Here is a 14,688-nt window from a genome sequence, read left to right on the forward strand (position 1 = left end):
TAGCGAGAAGATAAATATTGTTTGCCTCCCTTTTCCTCACTCCAGGTGGCTGGAGGCCTTCCAGAAAGCAGGAGATAAGGCTGCTTTCCCCAGCTGCTGAACTCATTCCTTTAAGAAACTCCAGAGAACAGGCAGGACAAGCTGGAGGAGACATCAGAGTTAGCCATGAAGAAGGCAGGGCAGCAAAGCCCCGGAGGCTCCTCTTCATCCAGTGACCTGCAGGGGACACCCAGCGATGCATCAGAGCAGATGTGCCCCAATCCACCTTCGCAGGAGGACGCCCTCAGAGTCACTTCACTTCCCCACCCCAAAGAGGCGCCCTACAGCATGGAGCTGTTTAACCCCTGGCAGGACCTTCGGTGGTACCAGATCCCCTTGTCATCTTCAAGGAGGCCCAAAGCAGGCCTCTTCAGCTTTACATTCCAGTCCAGCCTGGAGGAGTACCAGCAGCTCCGGAAGTCCAAAAATATGAAAATTGGCCGGCCCTTCTCCATGCCGCCTCTTTCTTCAGTTCCCTTGATGCTCACGGATGGCTCCCAGGAAGCACCACACAAGAGGGTGAGTGTAATCCCTTGCCAAACGTGAAGCTAGAATTTTGGGCTTGGGGGGGGGAGGGGGTGTGCTAATGGATCGACTCCTGGGGCTGGTGTGTGCTGTTGCCTTCGTTGCCAGTCCAAATAGGTATATGTGCAAATAAGTATTATTTTTAGAGTGCCCGAAAGGCTTAGACTCTGAGAGGGCAGAAGACCGTCTTGCCCAATGCCTCTTGGAAGCCTCTGTCAAGAATCTCTCCCATCCCTGATACCTGCAAAGGGAAGAGGCACTGCTCAGTGGCAGAAGGTCCTAGCTTCAGTCCTTAGTATCTGCAGGCAGGGCTGGGAATCTTCCTTGTTTAAAATGCTAGAAAACCTCTGCCAGTCAGTGTGGACAGTACCAAGCTTGTTACTGAGTAGATGGACCAAGGATCCAACCCTGTGGAAGGCAGCTTTCCATGTAGAGAAACAGTGGAGGGGGAGATCCGTTGGACAATGCTAGGATGCAGAGGGTCCATCCAGCTGGAACCACAATGTTCTTTACTTGCTGGTGGTCTTGCTGTGATGGAGGTGGAGTGGCTACCTAGCAGCTTGCGATAGGAGCCAGTCATTCTTCAGTTTGTGATAGGAGCCAGTCTTTTCCCTTCCCTACCTTTCTGCAGCTACATGGCAACAGCAACTAATAGTCGCAGCAGAGTTCTTTCTGGAGCGTGTGGGGAGGAGAAAGCCAACTCCCTGCAGCTGTTGCTGTTGCCTAGATGGGACCAGGCTGCTCTTTCCCTCGGTGTTTTTCTTGGGAGGGAGACCTCCCAAGAACCCTTGGTCGTCCTTGGCTGGTAGATACAGTGGTACCTCTAGTTACGAACTTACAGTAATTCGTTCCGGAGGTCCGTTCTTAACCTGAAACTGTTCTTACATAGAGGCGTGCTTTCGCTAATGAGGCCTCTTGCTGCTGCTGCGCCACCAGCACACAATTTCCGTTCTCATCCTGGGGCAAAGTTTTCAACTTGAGGGAACTCTTCCAGGTTGGCGGAGTTTGTAACCTGAGGCGTTTGTAACTCGAGGTACCACTGTATATTGTGCCACAAATGTCCCAGTACAAATTCTAATTCCCAAGCATCCTGAGCAAGTTTTGGTTGGAAAAAGGCAATGTTTAAACATTTATAGGTCCTCTAGCTTGCAGAGGACATCCTGTGAGCATGCATGCAGTTTCTGCTAAAGGCTTACAAGCCAGAGAGCATGACGTATTATTACAATGAGATCTCTGTAAGCATGAATTGGGTCCTATCAGTTTTGTCCCTGGCACAGACAGCCAAACTGCACACACAAGACAGTAGTGCAAAAGCCGCAGAAAGTGCCGATGAAGTTGCTGCAGGGAGGCTTCCTTTTGAGAATGACACACCTTGAACGAATGTCACTTTTGTCCTACAGCAAGACGGCCGCAGGCGCTCAAGAGCTGGTGAAGCCAAAGGTGGCAAATCCCTCTCCTATACCAAAGGTAATATTTTAAAACAGAGGTGGGCAAGACTTAAGGCTTGTTGGATCTACACTTCACTTTTTGCTAGAGCCCTGAGATTTATCAAGGAGCCTCTGAGCTGAGAGGTAGGTCTTCAGGACTGGGATTGAACTGAGCTCACACAGTCCTCTCTCTCTCTCCCCCCCTTAGCTCTCTACATTTCAGCAGCCTGATTTAAGTTGGGTTTCTTTTTCATTGCCCCTGAGTCAGAAACATTTGTTGATCTGTTGCAAATCATTCAGAGATCCACCAGTACATTTTGATCTACCATCTTCCCACACTTGATCTAAAATGTCACCAGTGACTTTGACAGTGCAAAGGGATTGCTTCTGGCAGGGCAATCCCAATAAGGTCCTGCTTCCTGCTTCCAAGGTCCTGCTCTGCTGGATCTTACACCAGGGCAATTAATGGGTACCCTTTGCTTTTCCAAAGGCAATGCTGAAAGCACAACAGTGGCCATAGTTGGCCACCCTTTTGCTGTCCGTGTGATGAATGAGGGTTTAGGGATTCTCATCAATGGTTGGTGGCAGGTGAGTTCAGCCGAGTGGTTCTTCAGTGCTCTGGCCCCTCAGGCAGACTAGGCTTGGTGGATCAAGGGTTCCCCCCACAGGCCAGCTAGGAAACACCGTCTTATGAAACCCATCACATCCACGTCAGCTCCTCATTCTGGGGTTGCTTCCAGATTTGTTTTCACAGAATTTCTGCAGAGGTTATATGCTATCACCATCAAGTGGCTCATGAATGTGTATTTAGCACTTGCTAGTTATTGCAATGTTCTTGCTTTTTTGTAGGAATCTCAGCTAAAGCATCCATGGCAGATGGCCATCCAATCTCTGCTGTGGGTTGTGATCCCATGGAGATAGTTGAAAGGGAGGAATGGATCATACGTCTGATAAATGCGGGCGCAACTCAATTTATTTCTTAAAATGTAATGCCCCAACAATTCAAAAAGGGTTTTGTATTGGCTTTTAAAAATAAATCCAGCCAGCAGAAAAAGATCCATCTCCAGTTTGGCAGTCCCAGGCTCTGTTGAATGGGAAAGCTTTGATGCATAATGTAAGGCCAGGGTAATGTAGTGGCTATACTGTTAGACTAGGAGCTGGGAGATCAGGGTTCAAATCCTCACTCAGCTATTATGCTCACTGAGTGATGCTGGGACAGTCACTGCCACACAGGTTTGTTGTGAAGAGGAGGGGAAAAGCCATGTCTGCCACCTTGAGCTCCTTATGGGAAAATGTGAGATGTAAATAAAACACCAAGGTAAACGCATATCTTCTTGGATTGCAGGAGGAGTCAGCAGAGGGCGCTTTCCCCTTGAAAATGTTACTGAATCCCAGGAGTTTTTCACTTCTCTCAAAAAATACACGTGCCCTTAGAAGCACCAATCTAGTGGAACAATATAGCATTTCCGAAACTTCGTAAAACTGCCCTCCATCAGTACAAATGTGTCTAGGTCTGAAGCTGAAACAACTTAGTTAAGGGGATGAATCTTGACTCAGGAGAGCTGAATATTCCAGCTAAACATTAGGAAGAACTTTCTGACGGTAAGAGCTGTTTGACTGTGAAACAGACTTCCTCTAAAGGTGATGGGCTCTCCTCCTTTGGAAGTTTTTTAACAGTTTGAATGGCTGTCTGACAGGGATTCTTGAGCTGCAATTCCTGCATTGCAGAGGGTTAAACTAGATGACTCCTGGGGTCTCTTCCATCTCTACAGTTCTGTTTCTAATCTTTAGGAAGGTTCTTTGAGACCTTCACCTACGGGAATGGTGGGGTCTGTTTGCATCCTGGGCTTATGCAAACCCTTCAAGCTCCTGTGTCAGCATTCACCCAAAGTCTACCAGAGTCTTGGCTTGTGAAGGGGCAAGGAACTTAGCAGGGCACAGACGTCCTGTCCTTTGGCCACAGAAATCTTATCCATCCACTCCTCCGGTGGCTTCTGACTTCTTATCTGACACTGTCCAGGCACTTTTGGTTATATATTTGCAGCCTTTAGGGCCAGATTCTAACCACACATACAAACCCGAAATTCTTAGAAAGTTGAATTCTGTGCTCAGTCCTCCCTGCCCATTGCACCTTTTGTTTGTTTGTTCCCCTGTGCTAGCCTGCTAATTGCCAGAGCATTAACTCCCCCCTCCCCGCCTTCTCTTTCTCTCTTTCTCCCTGTCTTCTGCAGAGCCTCAGACCACTTTGCGGCAGATTGAAAAAAGGTCCCAGAAATGCAGGTCATCAGCAGCCCGCTTTTTGTCCAAGAGAGACACAGGCTTCTTGGGAACTCCCAGCCAGGGACAGAAGAAGGGGCCTGGCAGCAGCTGCAGGAACAAAGAGGGGCAGCAAGGCCTCTCTTTGTATCAGCACGGTCTCCCTAATTTGTTTCCCCCTGCACCTCCCCTGGAGGAGGCATCCCACAGCAGCCACAGCTCCAGCCTGTGGGGCAACCCAGACTCCCCACTGGAGGAAGATCAAGAGGACGCCATGTTCCCTCCAGACTGGTCCCCACCCCGCATTGAATTCCTGTACAATGACGACCTGCCACCCTTGAGCCCAGCCCCAGACCCCGCCTCTGAGTACCAAAGCTTGGAGGAGATGCCTGATATCACCCAGGAGCCAGCTGAGCTGCATATGATGGAGTCCCCAGCCAAGGCCTCTTTCCCCACTGGGGACCAGCCACAGCTCCTGGAAGAGCCTGTGACCCTGCAGCCAAAGAAGGCAACCCTTCTGGAGACAGAGAGAGTTGGTCCTGCCCTCCCCATGGCCAGTGTCTTTCACATGGCAAGTGAGCAGCTGGAAGGAGCCCCGCTGGAGGGCCAAACCCAGACAAGCACCCAGAGGGCCTTAGAGCTGGAGTATCCTTTCTTACCCTCTCCTAGCCATCCAATGGCCACACCACCTGCCACCTACCTTAGAAGCAGTGCCTCGGCATCCTCCAATGAGCTTTCTGGGGACCCAGTGAGGCTGCCCTATGATTCAGACCAAGAGGAAGACCCAGGCCCAGAGCATCCCTCTTTTCCCAGCCCTGCCCATGTCCTGATGGCATCCTCCAGCATCTCAGCCTCCCCGGATGAGCTTTCAGGTGACCCAGGGAGACTGGCTCCGGGCTCAGACATGGATGAAGACGCTGATGACAGTGACCTTGTGTCTCTCAGAAACCTCCTGCAGATGAGCAATTCAGATCTGGGCTCGGAGGAACTTTACACAGTAGGTAACACTCTGTGGACTAGAGGTTTTGAATGTAATGGCATAGAGTTGGCTTAGTTTGGTTCAGTAGCCCATCTTCCTTACCAGTGTGATGTCAGAGAGGTAGCACCCCACAAGGTCCCTGGACACCGTTAAGGGCAGCAGGCCAGGTGTCTGATGCAGACTAAGCCCCATAGTTGAAGGCAGGGAGAATAACACAGAAGTCGACTGAACTTTTGTGTGGGCTGCCATGGGTTGTGTGGCCGGGCCAATCTTGATTTAAAGGAGGGGGGGGGTATTAAATGCCCTTTCTTGGTGGAGCCCCCTGGTGCATAGCTGCCAAGTTATCCCTTTTTTTAAGGGATCTTCCCTTATGCTGAATAGGCTTCCTCGCGAGAAAAGGGAAAACTTGGCAGCTATGCCCTGGTGGCGTCAGTGGACACAGTGCTGCTTTTTATGCTGCAAGCTACCTGCTGTTTTGATTATCTACAATGCTTTCAATGTAGCAAAAATGGTGGCCTGCATGGGCAGCATTGAGATTCTGTTGCTGCTGCTTTTATGTGTACATGTCATGTATGTGTCCCTGCTGAGTCCTTGGCAGCTGCCCCACAATGCCAGGTACCAACACCAGCCCTGTTTAGTAGGTCACAAGTTGTGCAGCACTGCTCTGTCCTCATCTGCTCAAATGACACATTTCTCCTCCACCTTTGCATCCAGCTCCTTTCTTCAGAGCCAGACTGTTATCTCAGCAGCCTTGACAAGCTCCTTGAGGAGAAAAGGTAAGGCTCACTCAGGGATGGAACCCCACTGGTGCATGTTGTGTCTTGGAGCTACAACTTGAAGCAACCTGCACATGCCATGTGTTCATTGCTGTGTGGGCCCCTCCATTCAGGTTTATTGGTGTGTCTTCTGCAATGGACCCATCCACACCTCATTCTGCTTCCCCCATGTTATCCCCCTTATTGCCATATTGGTGGTGGTGGTGGTGGTGGTGGGGCTCCTGAGCTGTAGCAGAACAGAGGTGGGACAAAAAAACTGGAACACTTGAGGTATGAAAAGGGACAGAATTTCAGCAGAAAGTTACAGGACATGGATTGAGTGGGAAAGAAGCAGCAGGTCCACCCCGAAACTTCTGCATGTGGAGTTGAAAGTGGGACTGTGTATAATTGTCCCAATAAACTCATGTACTCAGGTAATTTTACTGGGAAAGGGGAATCATGTATAGTACCCCAATACCATCATGAGGGCAAGTCATCAGGAATGCCCAATGAAAAGGTTGCCAAGAGGGGCCCTGCCGTCAGGACACAGAAAGAGACTGGGGTTGGCACATCTCAGAGCCTCCTTGCTGTGTGTGGTTCCATGAAGCCTCCATCTCGAGAGCTCCAGGAGAGCTACCCGAGAGCTTTTCTGTTTCAGGGCTGCTTTTATGGTAACTTTATGGAATCATATCATTGGAGGAGAATAAAGAGCTGTGATATAAACCAAAGGTGGCTGGGCTTCTCGCTTTCAGGTTTTTACCCAGAACCTCAAGGCTCAGCTGGGTGGACATATGCTAGCATTTAGGCCCAAAATTTCTGAAAGACCACCTCCACCCATACAGACCTTATTGGGTGTTAAAATCAGGGAAGGGAGGTTTCTTGATCAAGGTTTCTAAGACTCAGCTTAGTCAAGAACTTAAGAAGAGCCTGTTGGATCAGGGCACTGGCCCATCTAGTCCAGCATCCTAGAATCCTAGAATTGTAGAGTTGGAAGGGACACCAAGGATCATCTAGCCCAACCCCCTGCAATGTGGGAATCACAGCCAGAGAATCCCTGACCTGGTGGCCTTCTAACCTCTGCTTAAAAACCTCCAACCTCTTGAGATTGTTCCACTCTTGAACAGCTCCTACCGTCAGAAAGTTCTTCCTGGTGTTTAGTTGGAATCTTCTTCTTGGTTTGAGTCCTACCCTCCAGAGCAGGAGAAAACAAGCTTGTTCCCTCTTCCATATGACAGCCCTTGAGATATTTGAAGATGGTTATCATATCTACTCTCAGCCTCCTCTTTTCCGGGCTCAACATACCAAGCTCCTTCAACTGTTCCTCATAAGGCTTGGTTTCCTCTGCACCTTCCTCTGCACATGTTTGTCAACATCCATGTGCAACATCCATCTCAAACTGGTGCCCAGAACTAGACACAGTAGTATTCCAGGTGTGGTCTGACCAAGGCAGAACAGAGCAGTGCTATTACTTCCCTTGACCTGGACACTAGACTTCTGTTGATGCAGCCTAGAATAGCATGAGCATTTTTATTTTTTATGTTTTGCTCCTGCATCACACTGATGACTCATGTTAAGCTTGTGGTCCACTAAGACCCCTAGATCCTTTTCACAGGTACTGCTAGTGTCCCCCATCCTATATTTGTGCATCTGGTTCTTCCTGCCTAAGTGCAGAACCTTACATTTGTCCCTATTGGAATTCATTTTGTTAGTTTGGGCCAAGTTCTCCAATCTGTTTAGGTCATCTTGAATTTCAGTTCTGTCTTCTGTGGCTTTGGCTTCGTCTCCCAGTTTGGTGTTATCTGCAAAATTGATGAGCATCCCTCAACACCTTCATCCAAGTTGTTTATAAAGATGTTGAACGGCGGGGTGGCACCCTGTGGCACCCCACTTGCCACTTTTCCCCAGAATGACAAGGGACCATTAATGAGCACTCTTTGGGTTTGGTCAGGCATCAAGCTACAAATCTGCTTAAGAGTAACCTCATCCAGTCCACATTTTACCAGCTTCTCTGAAAGATGATCATGGGAGACTTGGTTGAAAGCCTTATGGACACCAAGGTACATTACATCCACAGCATTCCCCTAGTCCATCAAGCTTGTAACTCTTATCAAAAGGAGAAATAAAATTAGTCTTGCATGCCTTGCTTTTGAGAAACCCATGCTGGCGCTTACTAACCACAGCATCTTTTTCTAATTGCTCACAGACCGACTCTTTAATTATCTGTTCTAGGCCTTTTCCTGGTATCGACGTCAACCAGACTGACCGGTAGTTGCCTGGTTCCTCTCTCCCCACTTTGAAGACGGGGACAACCTTGTTCTCCAAGAATTCTCATATATTATGGTCAGAGGCTCTGAGATTGCATCTGCAAGTTCCTGTCCTCACTGTGGCCAACCAGATGCCTTTCCCCTCCTCGGGTTTCCAGCAACTTGTATTCTGAAGCATTGCTCCTGATTGTGAAGGCAGAGCTTAGCCTCCACAGCTACCGTGTTTCCCCCTTTTTAAGACACCGTCTTATATTTATTTTTCCTTAAAAAAACACACTATGGCTTATTTTCAGGGGATGTCTTGTTTTTTTATGGTACAGCAATCTACATTTATTCGATTTTTTTTTTAAAAAAAACGCCCAGATCAGATGGCCCCAAAAAATAAAGACGTGCCGCTACTGCTGCGTCGTTTCCTTCTAAATGCACAACAGAGGAGGCTGCAGAGTCCCAGCCACTTGCAGCGCGATCCTATGGCTCCTAACTCAGAAGAAAGCCCCGTGGAGTTCAGCGGGGCTCTGACAGCCAGGGACCAGCTTTGGCTGCGATCCTGCTGCTGCTGCCGCCGCCGCCGCACACATTTCCCCTGGGGGTAAAGCGCGCCACTGAATGCGCAGGATGGCACTGTGCGCAAGCGAGGGGACGAAAGTTAACTGACCCAAACGGCAGATCCCCAAACCAAAGCGCACAGTCGGATCAAATGCCTGCGCCTCCTTTTGTGCATTGCTTCCTCCCTCCAGCTCCGCAAGAGGGTTAAAGGCAATAGGGCAGCCCAATCCTGTGCAGAGTGAACCTCCATCCGCCCGCGCTTCAGTGTGCGGGACCCGGGAGCGGGAGACGCTGCAGCGAGGAGAAGAGGCAGCGATGGCAAAGGGGGAGGAGGAGGAGGCGGGGGAGGAGGAGGAGGAGGCGGTGGAAGTGGCTTCGGCTTCACCTCCTTTCCTCCCTCGCAAGGCTTCTCAGGAGCCCCGGCGCTAGGCAGAACCTTGGGCCCGGGAGCCGCCGGCCGGCACTCACCAAAGGGAAAGGACCCAGCGTGCCTGCGACGTGCGCTCTGCACCAGGGCCACGATCCTCGCCCCCATCTCCTCCAGCCTCCCTACTCGCCCTTCCATGTTGGATGCCTTGCAGAAACTTCGCTTCTGTAGGTGCAGAGTTGCAGCCGGACGCTGAGTGCCGCTTCCCGGCTCCCCCCCCTGCGGTTTCCCTGCGGTCTGCCTCGATCCGAGGCCAATCAGGCTCCCACATTGCTTCGTTCGATCACCTTGAAAAAAATCAAAGTGGGGAAATGGCGTGGGCGGCCGCCGCTTTTGCTCTCTTTTCATCCAGTTCTTCCTCGTTTTCACTCAGGTTCTTCAGCTTTCCTTTAATTGCTGCTGCTGCCGCCGCCATTGCTATTGTGCTTTTTACAGCAGAGTGGATCCGGCGGCCTGCCGGGTCGGCGCCGATCAGCGCTGCGCTGAGCACCGGATCGAGGAAGTGGCCTGCAGGGTCGGCGCCCAGCAGCGCCACACGGAACACCACCTCCTCAATCCAGCACGGCGCTGCTGGACGCTGACCCTGCAGACCGGCTCCTCGATCCAGCACTCTGCGCGGCGCTGCTGGGCGCCGACCCTGCAGGTAGACCTATGGCTTATTTTCGGGGTATGTCTTAAATTTTACAAAGTTTAAAAATCCTGCCCTGGCTTATATTATGACTACGGCTTAAAAAGGGGGAAACACGGTAGTAGCCACTGATAGCTTTCTCCCCCATGATTTCTGTCATGCTTGCAGCAGGTGGCAGCAGAAGAGAGCTGATGGAGCAGGACTGAGGGAAGAAAGGGTGGGCAACACTGCAGCCTCTTCTTGCTTGAGTTAACAGCTGCAGAGCGTATTTCTGGATTGCAGCTCGGCAGCATTGCTTTCTATGCATCCTGTCGTTGGTCAACTGTACTGTCTACTCATTGTGTCACAGTCAAAGATGTGCACAGCGGGGAGGTGGCGGCACCTGTTAAGAAAATAGCTCTTGCTGGCTCATGATAGTGAGCCAAGCCACATCTTGCACTTTGGAGCCCAGAGTTGCTAGCCAGTTTGGCTAGAGGGATTTTGAAGTTGGGTTCTCCCACTTCTTTTTAAAAACACCCAGATGTTAATACAGCAAAGAGAACTGAGAATCTAGAATCACAACAGAACCCCCCCCCCAACTAATCCCGTCTCTCCACTTCCACAGAAGAACTTAATTAAATTAATGCATCACTTCTTTTATCAAACTATGTTCCTTAGTTGTCACATAGTTAATAAATTTATACCAATTTTAATAAAAAGTGTCAAATTTCTTGCCCATCCATTTTTCTAGAAACATGGGTTACTAATTTGTCCATCAGAATTAAATCCCAAAGTTGAGACCCAAACAAGTTTGTGTTCAGTGTTTTCCAATACTTGACAATGGTTAGTTTTGCTGCAGTCCTTAGGTGGGTAATGGGGTCTATGTGATCTTGGGCGGCCACAGAGCAGGATAAAAGGGCAATTTGGGATCAAGGAAGATAGTCTGTTCTGCAGTGAGGCTTGGCTCATGAAACACCTTTATCCAAAAAGAAGAAACATAGCAGTTTTGCTGCCACCACATACAACTAAATGAACCAGTTACATAGCAGTTTCTCCAATAGTGTTGAGGTTTTCTAGTTCTTTTGCTTAAAGGAAGTGGGTGCCTGTATCAGCTATGAACACGTTCTCCATCAACTGCTGAGATTTAATAGGTGCTTTCCCCCACTCCATGTGGCATCACCAGGGCTTTTGGCCATGCTCCCACTCCAACACACTCTCCATGCTCTCGAGCTTCAGCCTTCCCTAAACTGGGGCCCTCCAGTCTGGATGTTTTGGACTACAACTCCCATCAGCATGCTATTGCCATGCTAACCTGGGGCTGATGGAAGCTGTAGTCGAGAGCCAGTGTGGTGTAGCGGTTAGAGTGTTGGACTATGGCCTGGGAGACCAGGGTTCAGATCCCTACTTGGTCATGAAGCTCCCTGGGTGACCTTGGGCCAGCCACCATCTCTTAGCTTAGCCAACTCACAGGGTTGTTGGGAGGAGAACAATGGAGCGGGTGGGGTCAAGCGAGGTGCACCACCTTGAGCTCTTTGGAGAAAAGATGCGATATAAATGCAATAATAAATAAGCAGGCCATCTGGCCTGGAGTTTGGCAACCTGGGCAAAGCTGGTCTACTGATCCTTATGAAGCCCACCTATGACACTCAATCCTCTGCCCGCTGCCCCAGGAACAGCGGTCCCTATTCTCATGCTGCTGCTGCTGTGGCTTTCTAGGGAACAATCCCGTGCAGATGAGGAGCTGGAAAGAAGCCTGGGGGAGAAACTGCTGCTCTCCAACTCGTTCAGTTTGGTGGAGGCAACGGAAGAGAATGCAACCTTGTCTCCCGAGGCCCGCAGGTAATGAGCTGGGCAGCAGGGAGTCGGAAGGGCTCAGCGCTCAGAGAAGGGCTGCCCTGTTTTTGGCGCCTTGAGCACTTCAGGTGTTGGGCAGCATCTTCCGAGGTTTAGCTGGATGACTGCGGAAAGATAACACAAGACGAGCAGGCTGTTGGAAGCCAATAGCGAGAGCAGGTGCTGCTGCAGGGGGGCCACAGCATCTGGCTTGCAGACCAAAGGTTCCCAATTCAATCCCTGCCTGAAACCCTGGAGAGCTGCTGCCAGTCAGTGTAGGCAGTGCAGAGCTCGATGGACCGCATGGTCTGACTAAGTATAACATGAGAAGGAATATACTACCCAGAATGTACAGAACTCGGAGGCTCTGGTTGCCTTCACACTCCCCTTTTACTGTGCACTCCATGGAATGTTCTGGGTTTTTAATCCGTGTTCACACAAGCACATTATCCCGAATGCATATGCATACCGTTCTTCATTACAAAATACTGCTGTTTGACATTATTTCTCAAATCAGCATTGCACCAACTGGAGTCCCTAAGCTGTTCTTTATTTGTTTCTAGCCAAGATGTGTTCACCTCCTCGTATGGTAGAGACATCCTTGCCCCATCATTGGGGGGCAGCAGGGGGGCAGCAACTTCACTGTGCTGTAAGGGGCTCATGTGAACACAGCCAGAGCTGAAAAGGAATAAGAAACCGGAAACGTGAACTTGGTGAAGGGGGCTACATTCCAAACCCTTGTGCACATAAGTGAAATCACGTAACGTGGGGAGTACCCTCTAAACACCCTTTAAGTACCCTCTCTGCCACTCTCTCTTCAGTCCATACAAAAAATACTGTACCCAAAAATAGCCACCACGAGAATTGGAGCTCTGGGGCTGGCAGCAGGCTGGAGGACACATGGGCCACCCCGCACACCAGCTGTTAGGCAGGGAGGCTGAGCAGCCTAAACAAAGCCCCAATATGCTTCCAGTCTCTTTGGGGCTTCGTCCACCTTCAATGATGTCCTTTTTGGGCTCCAAACAGGGTCTCCTTGTGAGCCACAAGGACTCTTCAGCTCTCTCCCACCACTTCTGGGTTTGAGTTGAATTATTTAATTATTTCCCAGCACTGCGCATATACGTGGTTGTATGTGAGTAGAGCGCGCGTATAAGGGGGGGGGAGGCCTGTATTATACTTCTTTTTTGCAAGTTTGTTTATCTATTTTGACTACTGGTCTTTGACCAATTTTGGTTTCAGCTATTAGCTATATAAATATTTTGGTCAGATTTTGATTCGAATTGACAAATCAAATTGTTGTATTATCTTTGTAATTTAATCTATTTTGCCCACCTTTATTATAACTTTACCTTGGTTTAAAATTGTGCTTTATTTTCTTACAACATTTATAAGGATTTTACATTTGTATGCCCAGGTGCAGTCCCCCACCCCCACCCCACCCCCACTCCGGGAGACAGACCTCAGATCAAGGAAAACACATGACAACATATTTGGGATTTAATGGCCACAACTTTATTCGGTTTCAAATGTAGGAGACGTTGGCTTAGGCATTGGGCGTGTATCCCTCTCAGCCCCCTGCCGGGCATCTGAGCAAGACAGAGTCAATCAGGAATATGGGGAGCCGGCAAAACGTGTGTTGCCCCCCTTCCACGTTGCTGAGGGGAGTTCTATGGCCGACTGCTGTGCTCTTGTGGTCAGAGACTCCCCTCAGGACCCCTCTAACGGGGAACCCTGATATTGCCGTCGCAAAAGGGGTGAGTCACCACACCACCCCTTCTTCGATTGCTAGACTAAAGGATTCCTTCCAAGGCCCACAACCGCCAAAGTTGTGGCAATTGCTACGGGGAAGGCAAAACCTGCAGAAGAGGGGAAATTCCTTCCTGGCTCTGAAAGACAGCCACACCCTGGAAGGAGAAAGGTTAGCCTGCAAGGAAGGATACAATTAGAGGGAGGGGGAGGGCCAGGTGGGTGACGCTCTGGGGCCTATTACGCTGGCCGCATCAGCTCCGGCCCCCTTTTGAATCTAAGGAGCAGACCAGAGTGAAGCCTCCACTCCTCTGGCCCCGCCCCCCAGGCTGCCGTGCATTGACCAATTCAAAATTTGGGTTTGGTGGGAACCAAGAAGTCTCTGCAGCAACCAAAGGGGGGGTGTGCAATGGCCCCTAGAGCGGTGGGGCCTCGGGAGGACAGCATAGGGCCACAAACCTCGCCCACCACCAGGACCCGGTGAGCGGGCATTTTCATTCCTACCCAACTCGGCCTTTGAGCCTGATTTGGTATACACGGATTTGAGCCTGATTTGTGTACAGTGGTACCTCGGGTTACAGACGCTTCAGGTTACAGACGCTTCAGGTTACAGACTCCGCTAACCCATAAATAGTAGCTCAGGTTAAGAACTTTGCTTCAGGATGAGAACAGAAATTGTGCTCCGGCGGCGCGGCAGCAGCAGGAGGCCCTTTTAGCTAAAGTGGTGCTTCAGGTTAAGAACAGTTTCAGGTTAAGAACGGACTCCCGGAATGAATTAAGTTCTTAACCAGAGGTACCACTGTACCAGGACCAGAGTCTTAAAGCCTGATCCCACATGCATTTACTCCAGTTAAGATCCACTGAGTTCAAAGGAATGTAAGTCCTTGGAAGTGCACACATGGACACAAGGGCAAGCCAGAAACACAGGGACAGTTCTATCCATTTGCAGAACCCAGCCAGCCCAGGCCCATACAGGGGCACTGGCTTTGGCCCCAGGCTGTAGGTGCCCAGCTCGATGTCCTGACACGAAGGCATGTGCTCTGGTGCAGCAGCGGCAACTGGACCAGGGCCTCTGCTGTGGGGCTTCTGTTGTGGGGCCCGCTGCTGCTGCAACCCAGGGAGCATGTCCACAGCTGCAGTGGGCCCCAACAGAGGCCCCACGGCAGAGGTGCATGGCCCAGTCACTGCCATGGTGCTGGAGCATCAGAAGCAAGGCGGCAGGCAGCGGCACACAATGGTGGCCAGGGGCGGAAGCTGGGCACCCACAGCAAAATATTTGTGGGT

General features: G+C 50.3%; 1 protein-coding gene across 1 annotated transcript in view; it reads left to right on the forward strand.

Annotated features, from left to right (window-relative positions):
* Positions 1-165: 165 nt before the first annotated feature.
* Positions 166-14,688, forward strand: part of FAM178B (family with sequence similarity 178 member B) — a 181,936-nt gene continuing 167,413 nt past the window's right edge. Inside the window, exons 1-5 of the mRNA XM_035118861.2 lie at positions 166-558; positions 1,965-2,031; positions 4,223-5,244; positions 5,941-6,002; positions 11,542-11,664. Of these exons, the coding sequence (XP_034974752.2) occupies positions 166-558; positions 1,965-2,031; positions 4,223-5,244; positions 5,941-6,002; positions 11,542-11,664 (1,667 nt within the window). The remainder of the gene's footprint in view (positions 559-1,964; positions 2,032-4,222; positions 5,245-5,940; positions 6,003-11,541; positions 11,665-14,688) is intronic.

The sequence above is a fragment of the Zootoca vivipara genome, chromosome 6 (assembly GCF_963506605.1).
Source record: "Zootoca vivipara chromosome 6, rZooViv1.1, whole genome shotgun sequence".
In the NCBI taxonomy this organism is placed as follows: domain Eukaryota; kingdom Metazoa; phylum Chordata; class Lepidosauria; order Squamata; family Lacertidae; genus Zootoca; species Zootoca vivipara.